The sequence below is a fragment of the Bufo gargarizans genome, chromosome 9 (assembly GCF_014858855.1).
Source record: "Bufo gargarizans isolate SCDJY-AF-19 chromosome 9, ASM1485885v1, whole genome shotgun sequence".
NCBI classification, from domain to species: domain Eukaryota; kingdom Metazoa; phylum Chordata; class Amphibia; order Anura; family Bufonidae; genus Bufo; species Bufo gargarizans.
In genome coordinates, this window is record NC_058088.1 from 86,574,532 (window position 1) to 86,601,242 (window position 26,711).

Here is a 26,711-nt window from a genome sequence, read left to right on the forward strand (position 1 = left end):
TATTGAAATAATAAATGCAGAGTTAGACCTACTTAGCCAAAACAAGTATACTTTAAACCGTATTATTTTTTAAGTAATTTAACAGAACCACTTCAATCCCACAAATACCACAAAGGCATCCACGTATGTACTAAATACCTATTACTTGTATTACTTCCATAAGGAACAAGGGTATCACAGGTAATAGCACAGGGCTACCCTCAGTGGTAAGGGCTGCCTTCAGCAGAACATTTATGTCAACCGTTACTATATGCACAGAACTAGTATTAACTGAGCTGCCATGTGAGAATGGACTAAGTGACAGCTCACTACATGCTCCACATATACGGAATACAGACTACTGTACACAGACTACTTATGGTCTCTGCTGGCAACTAGTGCTAGATGCATTGGAATTACCATAATGGCCTAGGGCAAATGCATGTATGACATCTATTACCTGTCCAGGAGGTCCAGGGAATCCTCGGTCACCTTTTTGACCCTGAAAATGAAACTCACTGTATTAAATAGAGCTCCATAAGCTGCAGGAATTCATTACCAGATCACATAAAGAGTTTAAAGCGGATCTGTCAGCATACTATGCTGCCATGGTCCGGTGTATTAAAGAGGGGAGAATGTCTTAAGTCATTAAAGGGGTTGTTGCACAAAAAATATTTTACAGTTTTCAAACCAGCACCTGGATCAGAATACTTTTGCAATTGCATGTAAGTAAAATTTAGTAGTCACTGAGTAAGTGTACCTTTATAGCACCACCTACTGTTTGTTCTTTCTCTAATTTCTCTGTCTCCTTCACTAAGATCGACACACATGCTCAGTTCCATCCTTCAAATGCCACAAGCTGCAGCAGACAGGGCACACCCCCTGAGAAAAGACAAGCCCCCCTGGGCTGCCAGCTAGCAGGGCAATTGGAGCAATGAATCGGGAGATCTATAGATCCATGTGGGGAACATGACTGCTTCTAGCTTTGTTAGAAAGATCATGTACTAGATGTCACAGTGACTGTGGTGTCGGTGTAGGCTGCCTGCAGGCTCCCTAGCATGCTGACTGCAGGTTGCCTCCTGTGCAGGCTGGCTGTTAGGGGCTGCGTGCTAGCTGCGGTGTCTGTTGTCAACTGCCTGTGAGTGTTTTGCTATCCTCCTGTCTGTTTCTGTTGTGTTCAGGCTCGTTGTGCTCTGGCGTACTGGCTGCGGTGTTCTGTGGATGCTGGCACTTCTGCCTGTAAGCTCTGTGCATGCTTCTGTTGAGGTTAACTTCCCTGTTCTGAGCCTGGGTGGGGCTTCTCAGGTGCCTCGTTATGCAGCCTTAAGTTCCTGTGAGCTGTAGGGCTTGGGGTCAGTCTGTCAATTTTCATTCTAGGTGTAGTTTCTTGCAGCTGACCAAAGGGGTCTTACCATCTGCCCGTTTGTATGGCTCCGCCTGGTTTTACATTGTTGTATTCTGTATCTTGTTTATCCTTGCCTGATCTGTATCTTCCCTGTATTATGCTCGGTTCCTGCTCTGTATCTTGTTTATTATCTATGTCTTGTCCATGTTCGCCTAGCAGTGCGTAACTGCATCTGATCGCCTAGCAGTGCGTAACTGAGTCTGAGAGCCTGGCAGTGCTTAACTGCATCTGAGAGCCTGGCAGTGTTTAACTGCTTCCATTGTATCCTGTCCCATATCTGTCCTGTAGTGCCTCTGCTTCTGTCCATGTTCTGTTCATGTCTGTCCTATATTCGGAGGGTTCTTGTGTTCCCCAGAGGGGGAATGCCCATTTTCTGTCTCGTCTTGTTTCATGCCATACCTCATCCATGTCCTGTATTTCGCTTTGTCTTGTTCTTGTTTTGTTCCATGCCATGCCTCATCCATGTCCTGTACCTTGCTATGCCTTGACCATGCTTTTTACCTTGCCTTGTGTCATATCTTGTATGTTATGCTTCCTGCCGGTACCTATTTCAGGTACCTCCTGGTCTGCTGGACCAGCTGCCACTGACTCGGTTTACGCTCTGGAGTAGCCCCTGGCAACTACATTCAGCCCAAGCCCATCTGAGGCTCTAGTGAATACCAGGTGTTGCTTAGTTACACCCCTCCGGAGTATTGCCAGTTAGTGGCACAGTGGGTTCACACCTGCTGGATCGTTACACTAGATTATGTATTACGTAGTCATCTAGTAGACGTAGGTCTACTAGATGACTGAGTCTCGTATCATAAATGTCAACATTACTTACCTTCTCACCATCTCTACCAGAATTTCCTGGAAAACCACGATCTCCAGGAAGACCCTGAAAACAAAATGTACATTTATTAATTTATTTTAATTTGACATAGATAATACAGATTTGGATATAATTGATACTAACCTCAGTACCAGGAAGACCACTCCGTCCTTCTTTCCCAGGCTTTCCCTGTTTGTCACAATTAGATATTTAAAAGATTTGTCATTTTGCTAATTTTTCACAGAGGCTTTTGGTTGCCTTACTTACTATTTGTGACAAAATGTTTTAACACTGTTTTAACACTTCTCTAAGTCACACATCCTTTTCTAGACACTTTAAAAACGGTCTAGTGAGGAGCAAAACCTATATAAAACACAATAAACCTGGCGCAAGGCACGTACACCAGTATTTTATGCAAACTGGGCCTGAATTCTGGCGCATTTAGATTAGTAAATTCTCCCCAATATAGAAATGTATCTTTACTAGAACCAGACTGATAGTCAACTAATTCCTGTGGGATCCGCTCAGGAAACCCCAGTGGTCATAAATGGCTGTCCATGCATTACACCAGACTGAGAACAACTGTTTGGAGAGTGTTGAGCTATGCATCTTAGGAGGACCTTCTCTAAGATGTCCATACACTCAAGTGATCGTCTTCATGGGACAACCCCTATAAAATTCTGGGTGGAAATACTTACTATTTTTCCTAGGTCTCCTGGTTGTCCTTTTTGTCCTTTAATACCTCCAGAAGGACCCTAAACAGATAAATATGAGTATTTATTATACAATTTACTATAAATAATATTATCTTGACTGTATTATATGTATACTGATTATTATGCATATCCACATGAAACATCCTTTAGGCTACATTCACACGTCAGTATTTTCCTATATCCCGCTTTTCGGTCCGTTTTTTGCGGATCCGTTGTTCCTGAAAATGTTTCCGTATGTCATCCGTATGTCATCCGTTTTTTGCGGATCCGCAAAAAACGGAAACATGTATAAATTTCAATAATCAAATAAAGTTGTTTGGATTTCTTTGAAAAAAAATATAAAAAAAAATAAATTGTTATGTGTTTCCAGGAACGGATTCCGTATAAAACGGATGACATACGAATGTCATCCGTTTTTTGCGGATCCATTGACTTTGTATTGTACCAGGATCCGAATTTTGCAGAAAAGAATAGGACATGTTTTATATTTAAACGGACATGCGGAACGGAACAACGGAAACGGACAGCCCACATTGTGCTGTCCGATTTTTTCCAGGACCCATTGAAAATGAATGGGTCCAGATCTGGTCCTGATCTGTTCCGCAAAAAACGGAACAGATCAGGAAAGAAACAACGGACGTGTGAATGGACCCTTAATCTGTAACACCCAATCCATTACTAGAAATAGTTAAACTTCTCAAAATTCTAAAAGAAAAAAGCTTTTAATTAGCTCTATAAAAATATTTTATTGAAAATCAATAAAAAAAAATCCCACAATAAATATAAGTCACTAAATTACTTATATTTATTGTGGGATTTTTTATTGAGTTTTAACAAAATATTTTTATGGGAAAAATTAAAAGCTTGTTTCTTTTAGTATTTTTTGCTGTTATTATTCATGTATGTTACATGTAAATAGGAAATATTAACAAAAGTGAAGCCTCTCATATTTAAAATAGTATTCAGGGTTTATTTCAGGAAATTATTATGATTATCTGAAATATTTAATAAGATGAACAAGTTATTACTGTTTTCATGTCACACAATTCCCACTACTTACAGGAGGACCCGGAGGTCCGGGCGGTCCAGAAAATCCTGGCCCACCTTGTGAACCCTAATAGGAAAGAATTGGATATCATTATGGTCTACCATATATATTCCACTGGACAAACATAAACACACAAGAAATATTGCATGTTGCCATATGAAAAAAAAAAAAGAATCTCAAACAAATGTATGGTTTATCCCTAAACAGTAAATATAGAACCCCTAAAAGTCCTATTTGTTACTATGTAAAAAATTACTGCTGTTCTGTAAAAATGAGCACACCATAATTTTTCCAAGCACGTTTCCTAGCAAGCTTTGAATCTGCAAAGGGCTCTACAGGAAACAACTGTAATAGTTTTACAGTATAGATGACTTGTAAGGGCTCCCTAGGAAGGGATCATTGGTCACGGAGTCTCCAGGTTACAAAGGTTTAAAATTAAAATCTGAATAAGCAAATTTAAAAGAAACCTGTCACATTGAACATGGTGTCGGAGCTGCTGTTTGACCGCCTCCTTGACTTCAAAGCCCAGTATGAGCAGAAACTTAAATTAATATACTAGCTGTACTCGGCTGTCTCCGGAACTCCCTAAGCTGCAGGGGGTACAGGGCTGTCGTTCTTGTGATCGGTGAGGTCTAACAGTTATCCCCTATCCTCTAACCTCAAACAACCGGAATACCCCTTTAATGTCTTAATATGTCCTTATAGCAGTTGAAGATCTGTTTCTCTGATACAGAGCTCCAAGTTCCCTGCATAGACATAGAGGTAAAATATAATATGCTGGCTGCCACTAGAGGTCACCACCAGGGGGAGCTAACTGCATACACACATTGAGCTCACAGTATAGTAGTAATAATAATAATAATAATAATAATAATTATGGTGGCTGCAGGAAAAAAAACATGTTTTATTTTATGCAGTTGAAAAAACTAAGAAAAAGCAAGGCACCAATTACTATATAGATATATAAAGAAACTATTCAGCACAGATTTTTTATATTATTTAGACTAAAAAGCAAAATGGTATTTAAGGGCTGACATTCACTTTAAGGCAAAAGGAACAAAGGTTTTTCTAAATAGCACATACAGTATGGCACTCACACTTCATAGAGGCCTCCCTATAGGTACCAGCCTCTTGTGACTACAGCTGCAGATGGGACAATGCTTGTTTTCACAGACTTGTCTATGAACACATGGGTGAGGTGTAGTGTGCTCAGGGACCAAATTGCAACCAAAAGCATATGTGTGAATATATATGTGCTGTCATATTACTACATAATAAAGTCATGGTTCAAACCTTCTCTCCTTTTTGGACTTGACTATCCCCTGGTTCCTTCTGTTCTGTTGACTGTCCGGGAGGTCCAGGAGGTCCTTGAAGTCCAGAGTCACCCTACAAATGAACCATAAGTCTATTTTCAACATAACAAGCTTATGAAGATCTAGCTTTTAGCGTGACCATATCCCAATGCTAAAAAACCTCTAACACTATAATAATAACCTGAAATATAATGTGTCTCTAGCATAACTTGATAGTTTACATACCTTTTCTCCTTTTGATCCTTGGAAATTTAAGCCCATGTTACCCTAATGAAATCAAATTGGAAGTCGTTAATATCAACATAAAATGGAATTAAAAAAATATTCAAATTCTTGGGCTGGGTTGTTTCATCTGGGATATGGGTTAGAATATGCCATCAAAGTCATATAGGTGCGGGTCCCGCTTCTGAAACAAATCGCATCTATTTCTAAATCGGGCCCCTGAAAGTAAAGGCGAACACACAGTGCATGCACGGCATGCTCTATATTCATGTCTATGGGAGTTCCGAAAAAAGCGAGCACGTGGCTATTTTTCACAAATCTAATAGAGATGAATGGAGAGCGCAAGCATGCCCACCACTTCATTCATTTGTATGGGACTGCTGGAAATAGGCAAACCAGCGCTCAGCTATTTTCGTCAATCCGATAGACATTAATGGAGGATAGCGATATATGAGCAGCTGCTCTCTGCTCACTTCTGGGTCCCGTTCCTTGCGATATGCCACCAATGTTTCAGATGAGACGACCCCTTTAAAATAGAACTGGATAAGTCTCACCTTTGCTCCTGGAGTTCCAGGGGATCCTGGAGGTCCCTAAAACATAAAATATTAAATGTTACCCTAAACCAAATGAAATGTCTACCATGAAAAATGGTACTAGTTTACTATAAGCAGGTAATTACTATTACCAGGGAGGGTAGAGGATGTGGATAAAAGAAAGTCTACTGTAGATCCTCCAGAGAAGTGTGTAAGGGATTGTCATGACTCAATGATTAGATCATCTACACAGAACAATTTTGCAGGTTCACTCATTTATTATATGCTGTGACTGATTAAAATGAACAGACTAAGTTTAAATTGGTAATTTTCTCACTTTACTTTTCTAACAAGCTTTAAAAACAACTGCCAAAAATGTCCCATAATAGGAAACTTAAATATTTATATATATTGCAGCAAAATACTGTGCAAGGAGGATGTTCTGCTTCATTGAAGGTTATACATGGCTTCATGAGGGATCGGTCATGCCAAACGAATTTAATCAGTTTCTATAAGGAGGTAAGTTCTAGACTTGACAGCGGCGAATCAGTGGATGTCGTATATCTGGACTTCTCCAAAGCATTTGACACTGTACCGCATAAATGGTTAGTATATAAAATGAGAATGCTCAGACTGGGAGAAAACGTCTGTAAGTGGGTAAGTAACTGGCTCAATGATAGAAAACAGAGGGTGGTTATTAACGGTACACACTCAGATTGGGTCACTGTCACTAGTGGAGTACCTCAGGGGTCAGTATTGGGCCCTATTCCCTTCAATATATTTATTAATGATCTTGTAGAAGGCTTGCATAGTAAAATTTTCACAGATGACACTACACTGTGTAAAGTAATTAACACTGAAGAGGACAGTATACTACTACAGAGGGATCTGGATAGATTGGAGGCTTGGGCAGATAAGTGTCAGATGAGGTTTAACACTGACAAATGTAAAGTTATGCACATAGGAAGGAATAATGCAAGTCACCTGTACATACTAAATGGTAATACATTGAGTAACACTGACATGGAAAAGGACCTAGGAATTTTGGTGAACCGCAAACTAAGCAGTAGAAACCAGTGTCAGGCAGCTGCTGCCAAGGCCAATAAAATAATGGGTAATCAAAAGGGGCATAGATGCCTGTGATGAGAACATAGTCCTACCACTTTACAAATCACTGGTCAGACCACACATGGAGTATTGTGTACAGTTCTGGGCTCCTGTGAACAAGGCAGACATAGCAGAGCTGGAGAAGGTCCAGAGGAGGGCAACTAAAGTAATAACTGGAATGGGGCAACTACAGTACCCTGAAAGATTATCAAAATTAGGGTTATTCACTTTAGAAAAAAGACGACTGAGGGAAGATCTAATTACTGTGTATAAATATATGAGGGGTCAGTACAGAGATCTCTCCCATCATCTATTTATCCCCAGGACTGTGACTGTGACGAGGGGACATCCTCTGCGTCTGGAGGAAAGAAGGTTTGTACACAAACATAGAAGAGGATTCTTTACGGTAAGAGCAGTGAGACTATGGAACTCTCTGCCTGAGGAGGTGGTGATGGTGAGTACAATAAAGGAATTCAATAGGGGCCTGGATGTATTTCTGGAGTGTAATAATATTACAGGCTATAGATACTAGAGAGGGGTCGTTGATCCAGGGATTTATTCTGATTACCTAATTGGAGTCGGGAAGGAATTTTTTATTCCCTAAAGTGAGGAAAATTGGCTTCTACCTCACAGTTTGTTTTTTGCCTTCCTCTGGATCAACTTGCAGGATAACAGACCGAACTAGATGGACAAATGTCTTTTTTCGGCCTTATGTACTATGTTACATCAGATTGCCTGTCTGGTAGGGGCCAAATCTTTGTGATTATGGTGAGTGGATACCTGTACTCAAGAGTACTCAGATACAGCTCTGTTCACACTAACAGCATATGTCAGGGTTTTGATTGGCCTCTCAGGTATTTCTGAAGAGTATAGTGTGCTCTCCAATTCTATTTTTGTCCTTAAAAAAGTATCAGGACTCCAACTGGCCCCTTTAAAGTGAATTAGGGCCAAAGTGACCACTTGAATTGGCCGGGACACAGATTTTCCACATCGCTTCCATTCCATGCCATCAGTGTGATATATGCTATGCTATTAAGGAGCGCTAATTATTTTTATTGAATAGACTAATCATACTGTACCGGTAAACCTGCAGGTCCTGTACGCCCAGCTGTACCCTGTATTCCTGGGGGCCCAAGCAGACCCTGCAAAGAAATCCAGAAATTACTTTCACAGGAACTGCTATAAACATGATAACGGTCATCATGGCTAATTCATCTGAGTTTCCACGTGTCTTATTTTCTTCGTTGTAAATTGTGCTTCCTTAGTTTTCTCACATTAATAGCATTTTATTGTACCATGTGCTTCTTGAAGGAAGCACACTTTAAAGTGGGGCAAATCCAAGTCATGTGTATAAGGAGGATGAAAGACTACAAGATTACCCAAGACATGGTAACATCTGAGAAGCTTGTGAAGATAGAAAAGCACTGATAAAGCCACATACAGCATTACTCATTTATAAATGAATGTAGTCATATAAAAACATATGACCTTAACCACTGGGATCATGGCCTCTTTCAAGAATAAGAGTGCTGAGTACCCCATTCCTGGTGGACACGCTCAGTCCCTCTTTACCCAATCAGTCCCATAATGTCCTCTTTACCTTATCAGGACATTATTACAAAGAGGTGCAATTAATTCTGCCCCTGGCAGTCCTATTTTAGTTTTTGGACCAGGATTTAGCAAAATCAAGCTATGCCTCTTTGATATGTTATAAATCAACACTTAAAGGGGTATTCCCATCTCAAGACAATGGGGGCATATCGCTAGTATATGCCCCCCATTGTCTGATAGGTGCGGGTTCCATCTATGGAACCATCTTGTTAACTGAGCCGGCTATTTCCGTCAGCCCCACTAAAGAGAATGGAAGAGGTGGCCGTGCAACCCATTCTTTTCCATGGGGCCCACTGATACTATTACCAGACTCTGAGAATTTTTGGCAGCCCCTTAGAAATGAATGGAGGGTGGCCACACATGCGTGGTGCTTCCTCCTTCACTTGCTGGCTCAGTTTACAATTGGGACCTACACTCAAGTGGGACCTACACCCATGAGACAATGGGGGCATATACTAGTGATATGCCCCCACTGTCTGATATGGGAATACTCCTTCACGAGTTGAACGCGTGACACTCGTGTGGCACATGTACATCATACGGAATGTTCACTATTTGAACAGTGAAAAAAATCCAGTGACTATATATTGGACAATACTGATGAATAGTATGTGTGTGACTATTAAATCACAAAGAGTCAAAGAAACAATACAAGAAATGATTCTTTAAATTTAGAGCAGTCAAATGCCCTACTCCAAGAGTTAGTAATGGCAGAAAGCATGTCAGCATTTAAAAAGGGCTGGATGATTATCTAATAGCAAATGCCACTGTGGGTTATAATAAATGTAAAAATGAGTACATTTGATCAGGTTGATTTTGATGGACCATTGTCTTCACAAGCTTTCAGTCATTTTACAAACGGAGAAATATAATATGCACATTATAAACTACGCAAAAATATGCACATTTACTCTTATATTTTAAATAGCTTGTTTTAATGGATTGTGAAAAAACATAATATCAAATGCATTCATTATCGAGATGACTGGTTGTAAAAACTTACTGGTAAACCTGGTAGACCTGGAAGTCCTGGGTCACCTTTCTGTCCTGACTGAGAAAGAGAAATGACTTCTCCTGGCTCCCCCTAAGGGAAAAAATGGAAACTGCATTAAAATAGAGTCTAATAAAGTGAACTTCCAAGTTGTATTTGAGGTGTACTGATGACATCTAGTGGCTGAATCACAAACTGCAGCTATTAAAATACATCTCCTGGTTTAGTGATGGCTAACCTTCGGCACTCCAGTTGTGGTAAAACTACAAATCCCAAAATGTACACTTGCTTGGCTGTTCTCAGAACCCCTTAGAAATTAATGGAGCATGCTGGGAGTTGTAGTTTCACCACAGCTGGAGTGCCGGCGGTTAGCCATCACAGTCCTAGGTTATCGACAGGTGATTCCTACACTAGATGATAGTTCATACATTTTAATCACATTCGGATACTTTCAGATGTCACATTAAAAATATAGTTTAAAACTATACTTCTGAACTTGAAGAGGACCTGTCACCTCTCCTGACATGTCTCTTTTTTTTAACTACTTGCATTTCCCATGTAACTACAATTCTTAAGCATCGGTTCTTATTGCTCTGTGATGTATCATTCCTCTGTTATTTCTACAAAAATGTATAAATGAATTGTCAGCCATACCATCTATTGGTAACACCCAGCCGTACCATTATTGCAGACTGCTGGCAATTTATTTGTAAACTTCTAGCAGGAATAATGCAAGAATGGCACAGCACAGAGTCATAAGAATAGATGCTGCATGTTTGTTTTCTCTTACCATACACTTTCCATGACCTAACGGCCAGTTCCTATCCCCTTGTTAGCAACAATTTTGTTTCTAGAAAGGGGAGTCCTGCAGAAGTTCTCCCACCCACAAAAAAAAAAAAAATTCTCCAAGGGCCCCAGAGCAGCCACATGAGCAGTCTCTACGATATCTACCCTCTTAAGGCTACTTTCACACTAGCGTTCGATCGGATCCGTTCTGAACGGATCCGATCATATTAATGCAGACGGAGGCTCCGTTCAGTACGGATCCGTCTGCATTAATAACTTAGAAAAAATTCTAAGTGTGAAAGTAGCCTGAGCGGATCCGTTCAGACTTTCAATGTAAAGTCAATGGGGGACGGATCCGCTTGAAGATTGAGCCATATGGTGACATCTTCAAGCGGATCCGTTCCCATTGACTTACATTGTTAGTCTGAACGGATCCGCTCGCCTCCGCACGGCCAGGCGGACACCCGAACGCTGCAAGCAGCGTTCAGCTGTCCGCCTGTCCGTGCGGAGGCGAGCGGAGCGGAGGCTGAACGCCGCCAGACTGATGCAGTCTGAGCGGATCCGCTCCATTCAGACTGCATCAGGGCTGGACGGAGGCGTTCGGGTCCGCTCGTGAGCTCCTTCAAACGGAGCTCACGAACGGACCTATGAACGCTAGTGTGAAAGTAGCCTTAACAGAAACAGCTTCTGTCAATACAATAGGACATTAATAAAGCCCAAGTAGGGATTTACTTGTACAATACATACAGACCACTGAATGCATTAAAACCTCCAATTCATATTCTAATTCTATGGAGGGCTCATTCCGTTTTGAAAGAGAGTAACAGAGTATTTGAATATTTGGAATTCTTACTTCTCTGACTATACCGAAGACATAAACTATGTGGCGGCATATTCAGATAAGGCTACTTTCACACTGGCGTTTTAGCTTTCTGTTTGTGAGATCCCTTCAGGGCTCTCACAAGCGGTCCAAAACGGATCAGTTTTGCCCTAATGCATTCTGAATGGAAAAGGATCTGCTCAGAATGCATCAGTTTGCCTCCGATCAGTCTCCAATCCGCTCTGGATGCGGACACCAAAACACTGCTTGCAGCAATTTGGTGTCCGTCTGACGAAACTGAGCCAAACGGATCCATCCTGACACACAATGTAAGTCAATGTTACAATCTGGCACAATAGAAAACTGATCCGTCCTCCATTGAATTTCAAAGGTGTTCAAGACGGATCTGTCTTGGCTATGTTAAAGTTAATACAAACGGATCCGTTCTGAACGGATGCAGACGTTTGTATTATCTGAATGAATCCGTCTGTGCATATCCATGATGGAATCCGCACCAAAAGTGAGTGTGAAAGCAGCCTAAATTGTATATACCAGCTTATAATGGTGTCAGCATCATGTACCAGTCATCATGTGGGGAATAACTGTCTGTTTATCACCATGTTCCTGGCTATTGATTTTGCAGTGTATCTGCATGATGTGTATTACCATGTGGTTTCCACCAGATTTATAACCATATTATTATCTACCATTATTATTACAGACTTCTAAGATTTATACATGTTTTTGTATTTTAGACTTTGTTGCATGTGTTGACTTACTTTTAAGCCTGGTAATCCAGGAGGACCCTGAAAATATATAAAAATGACATAATTAACAAAAAATAAATAAAAGAAAAAAAATGCATAATTTTGATATATACGCCACCATTAACTGATCAATAGGGGTCAATTTAAATGGAGGACTTTGGACCCTTTCTTGTAATCGGCTGGGGTCTTAGCAGCGGCACTACCACTGATCAGACACTTACTACCTATCCTGTGGATAGGTGATACATGTTAAACGGGTTGTTCCACTAAAGATTTTCTACATATTTCAAACCAACCTTGTAAATTTAAAATTTTGTATAACCAATTTTGTATAACCACTGAGGTATTCACTGAAATTTATCTGTCTAGAGAGCTATATGAGGGCTTGTTTTTTGCGGAATGAACTGTAGTTTTTATTAGTACCATTTTTGTGGTATGTATGACTTTTTGACCACTGTCATAAAAAAATTGGGGGGGGGGGGGGGTGGAAGGTGACTAAAAATGGCAAATCATGTGGATTTCATTTTTTTTTTTTTTTTTTTAGCTACATAGATCACTGCACGGAAATTTTTACAAATATTTTAATAGTTCAGACATTTTTGTACTCGACAATACCTGATTTTTTTTTTAAATTAATATATTTTTATATGTAAAATAGGGAAAGGGGGGTGATTTAAACTTTTAATATTTTAATGCTTTTTTTTTTATTTATTTATTTATTTTACCTTTACAGTAATAACCTAGAACCTGGAATTTTTCCGTCCCTTGTCCTACTCACCCTAATAGAGATCTAGGTAGGTTTTGGACACTCTGCCTGCTGAGCTGTGCTTTGTGCACAGCTTAGCAGGGCGCTTACCACAGCAGCCTGGAAAGCGGCAGAAGCGTCCAGGCTGCCATAGTAACCCATCAGAGACCCGTAAGTTTATTTTATTTTTTTACTTTTACAGTAATAACCAAAAATTTTATTATTTTATACCTTTTTCTATTCACTCTAAGAGAGATCTATTCGGGTAAATAGGATTTTGACGTGCTCCCTGCTGAGCTGTGCTTCGTGCACAGCTTAGTAGGCCGCTCACGACAGCAGCCTGGAAAGCTTCAGAAGCGTCCAGGCTGCCATGGTAACCGATCGGAGGCCCACAATTTCACTGGGGGGGGCTCCGATCGGAAAACAGAGGGAACCGTAGCCCTCTGCCTTGCCGCAATCAACGTTTATCGCAGCACCTAAGGGGTTAAATGACAGGGTTCAGCGCGATCGCCGTTCCCAGTCGGCCTTGTGCTTGATGTAGCCCACTCCATACATTCCCTCAACCACCGTGACGTACCGGGATGGTTGAAGGAGTTAAATACACCTACTTTACTCTTACCTGTGGACCTTGAAAACCAGGAATTCCTGAACCACCTGGAAAACCACGCTCACCCTACAAATCAGATTAAAAGGATTGAAATACAATGTTCAAATGTAACTATTCATCCTCATTTAACCTTCTAAAGGCTCATTTAGAGTAGATAATCATTTAGGTGATTCATGACACCAGTGTCCTACGACACAGCGCCAATAATAACAACAAGTATTTACATGCTAGGAGTATGGTGTACAAATTTGTTCATATTTAATTGTATACTCGCTTAAATGATGATCAATGACAGGTCTAGTCATCATGCCTGTCGGCGAAAGGTCACCTAATGCACATTTACATCACTACAATTCATTAATGACAAACCATTTGCTTGTTCACATCAATGAATGAACGTTTTTAGTAAAATCGTTCAGTCCCTACATACATTCACATTACACGATTATCTTCCACCATGAATCGCTAGCATTCAGATCGTAACGATTATCTACTCATCTAAATGAGCCTTCAGATAGTATACAATGTCTTCTTCCTCTTGTCTAATGAACCACGGGTCTGAGCCCTGTATAGTTCACAGAATTCCAGACTTCTAAAGAAAGAAATAAGACATTTGAATACCTTAGTCCCATTGCATCCTGGGATACCAGCAGGTCCAGGGGCTCCATCCTGCCCAGGTAACCCCTGAAAGTACAATTTGGATTATCATTGGATAATTAGAACAAATATAAACAGGATAAAGAACCATTTAAGAACATATGGGGTTGTACTTACAGGCAACCCAGGAGCACCAGGAAATCCTGGAAGGCCCGGAGGTCCCTGAAAAGAGAAATATGTATTTCAATATGATCAAAACAGTCCTCAACTTCCATACACACCCACATAATTAGCAACACAAATTTACATACTCTTATTCCTTTGGGTCCAATTTGTCCTGATGTGCCATCATCCCCCTAAAACAGATATAGTTAGAGAGACGTGTTACTGGAAATCATATTGTTTCCACTTAGATTCTTGTGTACACAGTAAAATTGTAAAATAGCATAGCCTATAATTGCTATAAAAAATAAAACAGTAAATAAAATAAACGAGCTGCAGATCATGCTCTAAATAAAAAAAAAAGTGAAAACACAGGAGACATTTTTTTATTTATTAAAAGGGTCTTCCAACTCCAAATTTTTACAAGCAGCTGAGAATGGTATAAACTAGAACACCTAAGGCCCCATGCACACGGCCGTGTTTCACAGCCGTGTGCGGACCGTGGAACCGCGGCCTGGATCCCTCCTGAGAGCAGGAGCGCACGGCGTCACTGGTTGCTATGACGCCGTGCGCTCCCTGCTGCCGCCGCTATGCAGTAATACACTGGTATGATCTATACCAGTGTATTACTGTACTGTGCCGGCAGCAGGGAGCGCACGGCGTCATAGCAACCAGTGACGCCGTGCGCTCCTGCTCTCAGGAGGGATCCAGGCCGCGGTTCCACGGCCCGCACACGGCTGTGAAACACGGCCGTGTGCATGGGGCCTAACTGAAGTGGTATTCATGTGTATTTACTGACATCTAGTGGACGAATCAATAATTGCCTCCTCTATTCCATACAAAATAATGTGCAAGCCAGCTATTAACAGGGGATCAGAAACTTGCTGATGTTTAATGTCCACAACAAATGCTTTGGCTTTAGATTTATTCATAGAAAGTGGATCCTTTGCTGCAAGTATTTCATTTCATGTTATTATTTTCCTGAAATAGACTTAAAGGGAGTCTGTCACCACCGCGGCCCATTTGCATCAAGCTGTAGCTCTCCTAATGTCATTTCCAAATATACCTTTATTTTTATTTTTTCTGATCCCTCCTCTTTTTATCCTGAAAAAAGGGGTTTTGATAAATATGCAAATGAGGATAAAAAGAACCCAAGGGGCTGTCCTTATTGCCAAAGAAGCCCAGCCGTGCCCATTGGAGCAGAACACTGCTCCTGCCCTCCTCCTCTATACACCTCCTGCCCTCCTCCTCGTCATCATGCCTCGCACAGAATGATCTAATATTCTGAGAATAGGCCATCACTAAAAAAATTATGGAAAACTCCCTAAATAAGCATTTAATAACACATTGCATAATTACTTGACTTCCATCTTTTTACTACAGAGCACAAACAAACTTCTTCTTCTTCTTACCTTTGGACCCCGAGGTCCAGGTGTTCCTTCAGGTCCTGGAAATCCAGGTAAGCCAAGCTGTCCTTCTAATCCGGGAAGCCCCCTCTCTCCCTATTACAAACAAAGAGTTAATAATGAGAAAGGCTTTCTATATTGGAGAAGTAACATTTGCTATAAAATGAGGTTGTGAAAAGTCCTGTCTAGGAAGACTTTCAGAAAAGGTAATAATGTGAGTATTTTATAAGGTGATATACTTGCTTGCTACAGTATATAAAGCTGAGGTGCCAAAGGTAAAGCTAAACTTACCAGATACATTGGTGAATGAAATAATTCTCTTCCAGGAGTAAGGAAACTCCCTCTGGCGCCGCCTATAGGTAGCTGCCCTGTAAGTCAATGTCCGCTCCACTAAAGAGTCTTGAAATATTTCTAAGATACATGGGTACTGTATGGCGGTACTATATGTACATCAATAATAATATACTTCTAACATTAGAAAGGAGCAATAGATAATAGGCCTGCCATCAAATTAGATAATTACAATGGTGATTGTTTTATATGCAAACCTTTAGGGTCCATTCACACGTCCGCAAAATGGGTCCGCATCCGTTCCGCAATTTTGTGGAACGGGTGCGGACCCATTAATTTTCAATGGTCCGAAATGTGCTGTCCGTATCCGCATTTGCGGATCAGCACTTCCGGATCTGCAATTCCGTTCCCCAAAAACATAGAACATGTCCTATTCTTGTCAATTGCGGACAAGAAAAGGCATTTTCTATGAGAGTGCTGGCGATGTCCGTGTGAGAGTGCCGGTGTCCGTGTTTTGCGGATCCGCTAAAGAAATATGGTCGTGTGATTAGACCCTTATATGCAGAAGTGCACAGATCTGATAGGGCCCCTCAATAAAACTTAGTAAGAGCCCCCCTGCCCCACCCAATTTACCAGTACATGTGTGACAATCACTTCCTGTCAACGTAAAGCACAAGCTCCAGATTTCAAACAAATTTATGTTTTTTTTTTAATTAACAGGATCTCCCAAGAGTTCTCTGTATAGATCCTCTAGATCAGTGTTTCCCAACCAGTGTGCCTCCAGCTGTTGCAAAACTACAACTCCCAGCATGCCCGGACAGCCTTTGGTTGTGTGGGCATGCTGGGAGTTGTAGTTTTGCAACAGCTGGAGGCACACTGGTTGGGAAACACTGCTCTAGATCAGTATCTGATCGGTGGGGATGTGACACCTGGGACCCCCGCCGATCAGCTGTTTGAGAAGGCATCAGCGCTTGCAGTATCACCATGGCCTTCTCTCAGCTCACCAAGCACACTGCCGTATATATAGACGTTGTGTTCACTTCAATGGGGCTGAGCTGCACCTAGGGGTATGTGACCAATAAACGTGAAGTCACATGGCCTCGGAAAAGATGGAGAAGGCTGTGGTGCTACTGCCATAACCAGTGCCTTCTCAAATGCTGATTGGCGGAGGTCCCAGGTGTTGGACCCCCACCGATCAGATACTGATGACCTATCTAGAAGCGTAGGTCATCAGCAAAAAAAGAAACTCTCGGAAACCCACATAAGCAAAAATTTTACACCAGAAAACTGAAAACTTTGTACTGCAGCTCAGCCCGATTCACTTGAATAGAGCTGAGCTGTGAGTAGGCCATGTGACCGATGAATGTGACATCACATGGCCTAGGAAGAGATCTAAATACTCAGAGCACCGCGACCTCTTCATACAGCCGATCGGCAGGGGACCTGGGAGTCGATAGGTCATCAATATGTACTGTATTTTTTGTTTTATAAGATGTACTTTTTTCTCCTCAAAAGTGGGAGAAAGCGAATACTGTTGAAAACTTTCATTATGTACTTACCGCTCACCCGCTGTGCTATATCCTGACTGTGTATAGTGTCAGGACGTAGTGTACGTAGGCCCGCACTAAGACCTGAAGCTGTGCAATATCAGGTCACAGTGCAGTTAGGCGCTGGCAGAAGAGGGGTGAGTGCAGGAAGAGCTCACTGAAGTTTTATTTTATTTTAATGTCTGATCAAAAACATTTTTTCCTTATTTTCCTTCTCAGGAACCTAGGTGCGTCTTATGTTCAGGAGCATCTTATACAGCAAACAATTCCTTTAAATTGCAGTGAACCCCTTTAATGAGGTTAAAACTTACTGAACTAGAAACCGTAATCATCTTTTTGCACTGAGCTCCCTCTAGTGGCGGCTGCATAAAAATGCAGTGTTTTCACATCCGGAATTGAAGCTTCGAGTGCAGCGCCAGGCCCCCCTCCCCCTGTAGCAGTTGCGTGGTCTGCCTCCATTGAAGGTATGACACAACTTACAAGCTAATGTTCAAGGGGACACCAAAGAAGAACAGTACTTTACAAGTGTATATAGCTAATGTTCAAGCCGACTATCTGCACACCCCGTATAAATATCCAATCAGATACTGCTGAGACACCTAGGCACAGATTAATACTTGGCACAGAGTAATGCACTGCTTTATACTTTGTGACACTGACATGAAGATATTCTACAAGCTGTGTGTCTGCACTGGATTACATGGAACACATCTATTCTGATTATAAGCCCGCGGCAGGTGGACATATGAGACAAGCCGTCTAAACCTTCTGACTGGTTGTGAACATGACTCAAAGCTTCTGCTGGGCAAATATCCAGTACAATACCACAGACTGCCCCGGGGGACTAATTATATAGCGGATATCATTTCCTACTAAAATCTTTCAGTTCTTTTCAGATCAAGGCCAATAAAATGATCTATGACCTTGTTTATAAGCGTCCCCAGTACGAAAAAATAACAGTGGTTTTCCTTGTAAATCTGTGGGTGATTATGAGTACAGTCGGGCTTCATTTTTCTGATGCAAAGTTCCATATGTCCTGCGTAACCACGGTTAAAATAAGAAAAAGTGGCTGCAACATCTAGGGGAAGCTTGACCCCTTCGCACATCTTGACGGAGATGTACGTGGCGAGTGCTGGCTGTGCTGGCTGTGCTGAACAGCTGACACCCACCTTCGGTAGCTAGGATCAGAGAAAACTTCCATCCGGACCATTTAGGCCCCCAGATGCCGAGGCTCCCTATGCTACTTGATCGTTCCCTCCCTAGTGATCATGTGCTATCACCACGTTGGGAGAGTTAGAGCGGGCACCATAAATTTTTTGTTTTAGAATAAGCCACACCTGTAAGCCCACCTAATCCTCTTTCTTCCGACCACACAGTAATTGTGCCCCACTGGTTCCCCCTTTGTGCCTCCCCACACAGTAAGTATGTCTTCCAAGTACCAACTTACAATTATGATGCCCCTTCGAGTAGGATGTCCCCTAACTGCCCCCTCAGAGCAGGGTGATTACTTGGTGCCCCCTCACAGTAAGATGCTCCTTTAGTGCCCCTGACACAGTGGGATGCCACATTAGTTGCCTTCCCACACAGTATGGTGCCTTCAAGTTTTCCCTCACAGTAGGATGATCCCTTAAAGGGGTTGTCCGGGTTCAGAGCTGAACCCGGACATTCCTCCATTTTCACCCAGGCAGCCCCCCTGACATGAGCATCGGAGCAGTTCATGCTCTGATGCTCTCCTTTGCTAAATCGCGCAGGGCAAAGGCATTGTTTGGAGATCCGGTGACGTACCGGGCTCTCCATGGGGCTGCCAGGCAGCCCGGTGACGTCACCGACACTGATGGGCGGGATTTAGCGCTGCCCTAGCCAGTAAAACAGCTAGGGCAGCACTAAAGCCCGCCCATCAGAGCCAGTGACGTTGCCGAACACACTGCCGGGCGGAAGCTTCAGCCCGGCAGTGTGCTATGATAAAAAGAGCCCGTGCCCTGCGCGATTTAGAGCAGGGCAAGGGAGCGCATCGGAGCATAAGATGGGGGGCTGCCTGGGTGAAAATAAGAGTATGTCCGGGTTCAGATATGAACCCGGACAACCCCTTTAAAGGGGTTGGCCACTTTCTGGTTACTGTTGACCAATATGTTTGTAAGTTGACTATATGGCACAAACTGATATAACCTTTGTTGAAATTCTGTGTAATTTTCTTTATTTCATAATATATATGCCAAGTCTTTTGTGATGTCCACATAGAGGTTTTTTCCATAAAATGGCTGCCGGTGGAGGGTCATATGACCAGGGAAATCACCTCCATGTGATGTCTTCTAAATAAAAATACACTGCACCTGCCATCTGTACTTGCACTATTGGCCGTTTGTTTGAGTGTGTTTGAATAGAGGAGACTGTGACTGTGTGAGTGATGTGCCTGGTCACATGACCCTCCATCAGTGGCCATCTTACGGACAGAACCTCTATGTGGAAAGCACAGAAGTATTGCCCAACAATGGGACATATGAAATATACAGTAGCAAACAGAACAGAATATCAACAAAAGGTTATATTACTAAGTGTCATATAGTCATCTTAAATACACATTGGTCACAAGTAGCCAGAAAGTGGCCAACCCCTTTAAGTTTCCCCACACAAAATGAGACCTCCTTAATTGCCCCCAGAACAAACTGATGTCCTCTAAGTGCCTCCCTTATACAGTATGATGTCCATTTAAATACTCGTCTCATAGTTATGCCCCATTAAGTGGCTTCCACCCAGTATAATGTCCCTTTAAGTGCCCAACACACAGTATGATGCCCCCTTAAGTGCACCCCACATAGTATGATGCCCCATTAAGTGACCCCACACACAGAGTGATGCCCCCCACTCAGAGTTATGTCCCTATAGGTGGCCCCACACACATAGTTATACCCTCTCATAGTTATCTTCCCTTACATACCCCCTCACACAGTGATGTCTGCCTCATAGTTATGACCCCTTAGATGGCTCCCCACACAGTGATGTCTGCCTCATAGTTATGACCCCTGAGGTGTCCCCAAATAGACACAGTGATGTCCCCATCATAGTGATCCCTCCTTCATAGATCGTGGCTCCTTAGATGGCCCTCACACAGTGATGCCCCTCTTTTAGTTATGCCCCCTCACAGAGTTCTGCCTCCTGTTTCAATACTTACCTACCCCACACTGACCTGACGAACAGAGCAGAGCATGTCTGCTCCGCTCCGTGCTGAGCTATCTGTGCAGCAGGCGTGATGACATCACTACATCGCAAACTGAACTACAGGCAGTAGGGGAATGGTCCTGAGGACACAGATACAGTTGAAAGCATAACATGCAGCAGTCCAGACTTCTGTCAACCGCGATCTAACCCCTGCCATAGACTTTCACCTAACATCTGGAGCTGGCATTTTTACTGCACAGAAAAACAGGTGAAAAAAAAGTAACTAAAAGTGTAAAAATGCAGAAATCACCACTAAAAACCTATGTATGAAAGTGCAGTAAATGTGATAAAATTAGAAACTACGTTTCTCCCATGCTACTTTTAGCATCATGCTCTGGCCCTTCAGCGCTGATGTCATCTTCCTGGCTACAGAGGTGACATCCTGTGCATACGATGTCGCTGCGCACCCAATCACTGGCCTTAGCATTATACAGCACATGACTACTGAGGCCAGTGAGGCCTGGGACATCACTTTTACACTATGGAAAACAAACACCATTGAGGAGCACTGGAGTGTCAAGCCGAAAGTGGCAGAAAAGAAAAAAAGTCAAATGACCCTGGCAGGGACCAGAGGAGTGCGCATAGGCTGGTGCTTTTTCCTATAGTGTGCAAGTATGGCGACCGCTGCTGGATTGCAGGGTGGTCATAACCCCTGGATATGAGCAGTGTATAATGTGATGGAACAATGAATCCAGCCAGCAAAGGAGACAATATGGATAATCACAATACATTAGTAAGTGCCTTTTGCTGAAGTGAGACAACCTCTTAATCAGTGACTTGCTGGCCTAGAGAAGGGTGAGCAGGCCCCTGGGGCATGATATAACAGCAATAGTATAAAATATGTCAGTGTCATGTTGGATTCTCTACAAGGATTTCATCTTATTTGTATGCAGACTGCCAAGTATTAAGTTGTTCCCTAACTGTGTAGAGTTATTTCTGACTGTTGTTACAAAGAATAATCTCATATAATCACCTCGTCAAAGATGCAAGACTTGTAAAATAAAACAAAGTGTACAGAGCATGTTGTAACTGAGTTCCTGCCTGCGGATGACTTGATACCTAGCGAGGTATTCATGCCCAGGCAGCTGAACAGCGGCACCACCCAGTACCTGGAACCAACAAGCCCATGTCTCCTGTTTTATTGTGGTCTGATATGTAAGTAAATATATATACAGTGGAAATAAAAAGTCTACACACCACTGTGAAAATGTCAGGTTTCTGTGATGTAAAAAAAACGAAACAAAGGTAAATCATTTCAGAACTTTTTCCACCTTTAGGCCTCTTTCACACGGGCGTCAGTTTTTTTGCCCGGATAAGAGCCGGGTGCGTTGCGGGAAAATGCGCGATTTTTCCACGCGAGTGCAAAACATTGTCATGCGTTGCACTCGCGTGAGAAAAATCGCGCATGTTTGGTACCCAAACCCGAACTTGATGTTCTGAAGATTGTATTATTTTCCCTTATAACCATGTTATAAGGGAAAATAATAATGATCGGGTCTCCATCCCGATCGTCTCCTAGCAACCACGTGTGAAAATCGCACCGCATCCGTACTTGCTTGCGGATGCTATGCGATTTTCACGCTTCCCATTCACTTCTATGGGGCCTGCGTCGCGTGAAAATCGGACAATATAGAGCATGCTGCGATTTTCACTCAACGCACAAGTGATGCCTGAAAATCACCGCTCATGTGCACAGCCCCATAGAAATGAATGGGTCAGGATTCAGTGCGGGTGCAATACGTTCACCGCACGCATCGCACCCACACGGAAAACTCGCCCGTGTGAAAGGGGCCTTAGTGTGACCTATAAACTGTACAACTGAATTGCAAAACAAATTGAAATCTTTTAGGTAGAGGGAAGAAAAAATATAAAAATAAAATAATATGGTTGCATAAGTGTGCACACCCTTAAATTAATACTTTGTTGAAGCACCTTTTGATTTTATTACAGCACTCAGTCTTTTTGGGTATGAGTCTATCAGCATGGCACATTTTGACTTGGCAAGATTTGCCAACTCTTCTTTGCAAAAACCCTCCAAATCTGTCAGATTGTGAGGGCATCATCTCCTGTGCACAGCCCTCTTCAGATCACCCCACAGATATTCAATCGGATTCAGGTCTGGGCTCTGGCTGGGCCATTCCAAAATTGTAATCTTCTTCTGGTGAAGCCATTCCTTTGTTGATTTGGATGTATGCTTTGGGTCGTTGTCATGGTGAAAGATGAAGTTCCTCTTCATGTTCAGCTTTCTAGCAGAAGCCTGAAGGTTTTGTGCCAATATTGACTGGTATTTAGAACTGTTCATCAGTGATGGTCAGTTCACAGTGTTCGCCAGTGAACACATGCGGGCTGCCATCTTTAGTAAGGTACACTCCCCCGTCCGGCGATGCACAGGTAAGCCCTTACCTGTGCCTGTGGCGGGAGCCGGTCTGAAATCAAATGCAGTCACCGGGAGCAGGCAGTTCCGAGAACAGCCGCAGGGGGCCTTCATTGGGCTGTTCTCGGAACGGCCTGCTCCCGGTGACTGCATTTGTTTTTGGAATGTGATTGCTTAATTCCGAACACAGCTACATCCCCAGTTATAAGAGGGTGTCCACACTTATGCAACCACATAATTTTTTATTTATTTTTTTCGTCCCTCCACCTAAAAGATTTCAGTTTGTATTTTAATTCAGTTGTACAGTTTATAGGTCATATTAAAGGTGGAAAAAGTTCTAAGTTCTGAAATAATTTCTCTTTGGCCTCATGCACACGACCGTTGTGTGCATCCGTGGCCGTTGTGCCGTTTTTTTTCGCGGACCCATTGACTTTCAATGGGTCCGTGGAAAAATCGGAAAATGCACCGTTTTGCAGCCGAGGCCGTGATCCGTGTATCCTGTCCGTCCAAAAAATATGACCTGTCCTATTTTTTGGACGGACAACGGTTCACGGACCCATTCAAGTCAATGGGTCCGTGAAAGAACACGGATGCACACAAGATTGGCATCCGTGTCCGTGATCCGTGGCCGTAGGTTGCTTTCATACAGACGGATCCGAAGATCCGTCTGCATAAAAGCTTTTTCTGATCTAAGTTTTCACTTCGTGAAAACTCATATCCGACAGTATATTCTAACACAGAAGCGTTCCCATGGTGATGGGGACGCTTCTAGTTAGAATACACTGCAAACTGTGTACAAGACTGCCCCCTGCTGCCTGGCACCACCCGATCTCTTACAGGGGGATATGATAGCACAATTAACCCCATCAGGTGCGGCACCTAAAGGGGTTAATTGTACTATCATATTCCCCTGTAAGAGATCAGGGCTGCCAGGCAGCAGGGGGCAGCCCCCCCCTCCCCAGTTTGAATATCGTTGGTGGCACAGTGTGCGCCCACCATCGCCCCCCCCCTCCCTCCCTCTATTGTAATAAATCGTTGGTGGCACAGTGTGCGCCCACCATCGCCCCCCCCCCTTCCTCCCTCTATAGTTAAAAATCGTTGGTGGCACAGTGTGCGCCCACCATCGGCCCCCCTCTCTCTATAGTAGTAACAACCATTGGTGGCAGTGTGCGGCCTCCCATTCCCCCCCCCCCCATCATTGGTGGCAGCGGAGTTCCGATCAGAGTCCCAGTTTAATCGCTGGGGCTCCGATCGGTAACCATGGCAACCAGGAAGCTACTGCAGCCCTGGTTGCCATGGCTACTTAGCAATAGTACAACAGTAGAAGATTCATACTTACCTGCTTGCTGCTGCGATGTCTGTGACCGGCCGGGAGCTCCTCCTACTAGTAAGTGACAGTTCTTTAGCAATGCGCCGCACAGACCTTTCACTTACCAGTAGGTGGAGCTCCTGGCCGGACACAGACATCGCAGCAGCAAGCAGGTAACTATGAGTCTTCTACTATTGTACTATTACTAAGTAACCATGGCAACCAGGGATGCAGTAGCTTCCTGGTTGCCATGGTTACCGATCGGAGCCCCAGCGATTAAACTGGGACTCCGATCGGAACTCCGCTGCCACCAATGATGGGGGGGGGGGGGGAATGGGAGGCCGCACACTGCCACCAATGGTTGTTACTACTATAGAGAGAGGGGGGGCCGATGGTGGGCGCACACTGTGCCACTAACGATTTATTACAATAGAGGGAGGGAGGGGGGGGCGATGGGGGGCGCACACTGTGCCACCAACGATTTATAACAATAGAGGGAGGAAGGGGGGGGGCCCGATGGTGGGCGCACACTGTGCCACCAACGATATTCAAACTGGGGAGGGGGGGGGTCTGCCCCCTGCTGCCTGGCAGCCCTGATCTCTCACAGGGGGATATGATAGTACAATTAACCCCTTCAGGTGCGGCACCTGAGGAGTTAATTGTGCTGATCACGGCCCCCTGTAAGAGATCGGGTGCTGCCAGGCAGCAGGGGGCAGTCATGTACACAGTTTTTCAGTATATTCTAACCTGAAGCGTCCCCATCACCATGGGAACGCCTCTGTGTTAGAATATACTGTCGGAAATGAGTTTCACGATGTAGCTCATATCCGACAGTATATTCTAACGTAGAGGCGTTCCCATGGTGATGGGGACGCTTCAAGTTATGTTCGGGTGTCCGCCTGGCCGTGCGGAGGCAAGCGGATCCGTCCAGACTTATAATGTAAGTCAATGGGGACGGATCCGTTTGAAGATGACACACTGTGGCTCAATTTTCAAACTGATCCGTCCCCCATTGACTTTCAATGTAAAGTCTGGACAGATCCGTCTGAGGCTATTTTCACACTTAGAAATGTTTTAACAATATAATGCAGACGGATCCGCTCTGAACGGAGCCACCGTCTGCATTATATATGAACGCAAGTGTGAAAGTAAAGGGACTCCTGACTTTACATTGAAAGTCAATGGGGACGGATCCGTTTGCAATTGCACCATATTGTGTCAACGTCAAACGGATCCGTTCCCATTGACTTTCAATGGGTCCGTGGAAAAATCGGAAAATGCACCGTTTTGCAGCCGAGGCCGAGGCCGTGATCCGTGTATCCTGTCCGTCCAAAAAATATGACCTGTCCTATTTTTTGGACGGACAACGGTTCACGGACCCATTCAAGTCAATGGGTCCGTGAAAGAACACGGATGCACACAAGATTGGCATCCGTGTCCGTGATCCGTGGCCGTAGGTTGCTTTCATACAGACGGATCCGAAGATCCGTCTGCATAAAAGCTTTTTCTGATCTAAGTTTTCACTTCGTGAAAACTCATATCCGACAGTATATTCTAACACAGAAGCGTTCCCATGGTGATGGGGACGCTTCTAGTTAGAATACACTGCAAACTGTGTACAAGACTGCCCCCTGCTGCCTGGCACCACCCGATCTCTTACAGGGGGATATGATAGCACAATTAACCCCTTCAGGTGCGGCACCTAAAGGGGTTAATTGTACTATCATATTCCCCTGTAAGAGATCAGGGCTGCCAGGCAGCAGGGGGCAGCCCCCCCCTCCCCAGTTTGAATATCGTTGGTGGCACAGTGTGCGCCCACCATCGCCCCCCCCTCCCTCCCTCTATTGTAATAAATCGTTGGTGGCACAGTGTGCGCCCACCATCGCCCCCCCCCCTTCCTCCCTCTATAGTTAAAAATCGTTGGTGGCACAGTGTGCGCCCACCATCGGCCCCCCTCTCTCTATAGTAGTAACAACCATTGGTGGCAGTGTGCGGCCTCCCATTTCCCCCCCCCCCCCCCATCATTGGTGGCAGCGGAGTTCCGATCAGAGTCCCAGTTTAATCGCTGGGGCTCCGATCGGTAACCATGGCAACCAGGAAGCTACTGCAGCCCTGGTTGCCATGGCTACTTAGCAATAGTACAACAGTAGAAGATTCATACTTACCTGCTTGCTGCTGCGATGTCTGTGACCGGCCGGGAGCTCCTCCTACTAGTAAGTGACAGTTCTTTAGCAATGCGCCGCACAGACCTTTCACTTACCAGTAGGTGGAGCTCCTGGCCGGACACAGACATCGCAGCAGCAAGCAGGTAACTATGAGTCTTCTACTATTGTACTATTACTAAGTAA

The 26,711-nt window shown here is 43.5% G+C and overlaps 1 protein-coding gene across 5 annotated transcripts in view; it reads right to left on the minus strand.

Moving 5' to 3' along the window:
* COL4A5 (collagen type IV alpha 5 chain) overlaps positions 1-26,711 on the minus strand; it is a 145,117-nt gene that overhangs the window by 74,180 nt on the left and 44,226 nt on the right. For all 5 annotated transcript variants that reach the window (XM_044305841.1, XM_044305838.1, XM_044305840.1 and 2 more), the window contains exons 3-18: positions 15,633-15,722; positions 14,370-14,414; positions 14,236-14,280; positions 14,083-14,145; positions 13,474-13,527; positions 12,122-12,148; positions 9,749-9,829; positions 8,214-8,276; positions 6,049-6,084; positions 5,498-5,539; positions 5,253-5,345; positions 3,972-4,025; positions 2,894-2,950; positions 2,340-2,384; positions 2,208-2,261; positions 440-481 (exon numbers count right to left, since the gene is read on the minus strand). In XM_044305841.1, the coding sequence (XP_044161776.1) occupies positions 440-481; positions 2,208-2,261; positions 2,340-2,384; positions 2,894-2,950; positions 3,972-4,025; positions 5,253-5,345; positions 5,498-5,539; positions 6,049-6,084; positions 8,214-8,276; positions 9,749-9,829; positions 12,122-12,148; positions 13,474-13,527; positions 14,083-14,145; positions 14,236-14,280; positions 14,370-14,414; positions 15,633-15,722 (891 nt within the window). The remainder of the gene's footprint in view (positions 1-439; positions 482-2,207; positions 2,262-2,339; positions 2,385-2,893; positions 2,951-3,971; positions 4,026-5,252; positions 5,346-5,497; positions 5,540-6,048; positions 6,085-8,213; positions 8,277-9,748; positions 9,830-12,121; positions 12,149-13,473; positions 13,528-14,082; positions 14,146-14,235; positions 14,281-14,369; positions 14,415-15,632; positions 15,723-26,711) is intronic.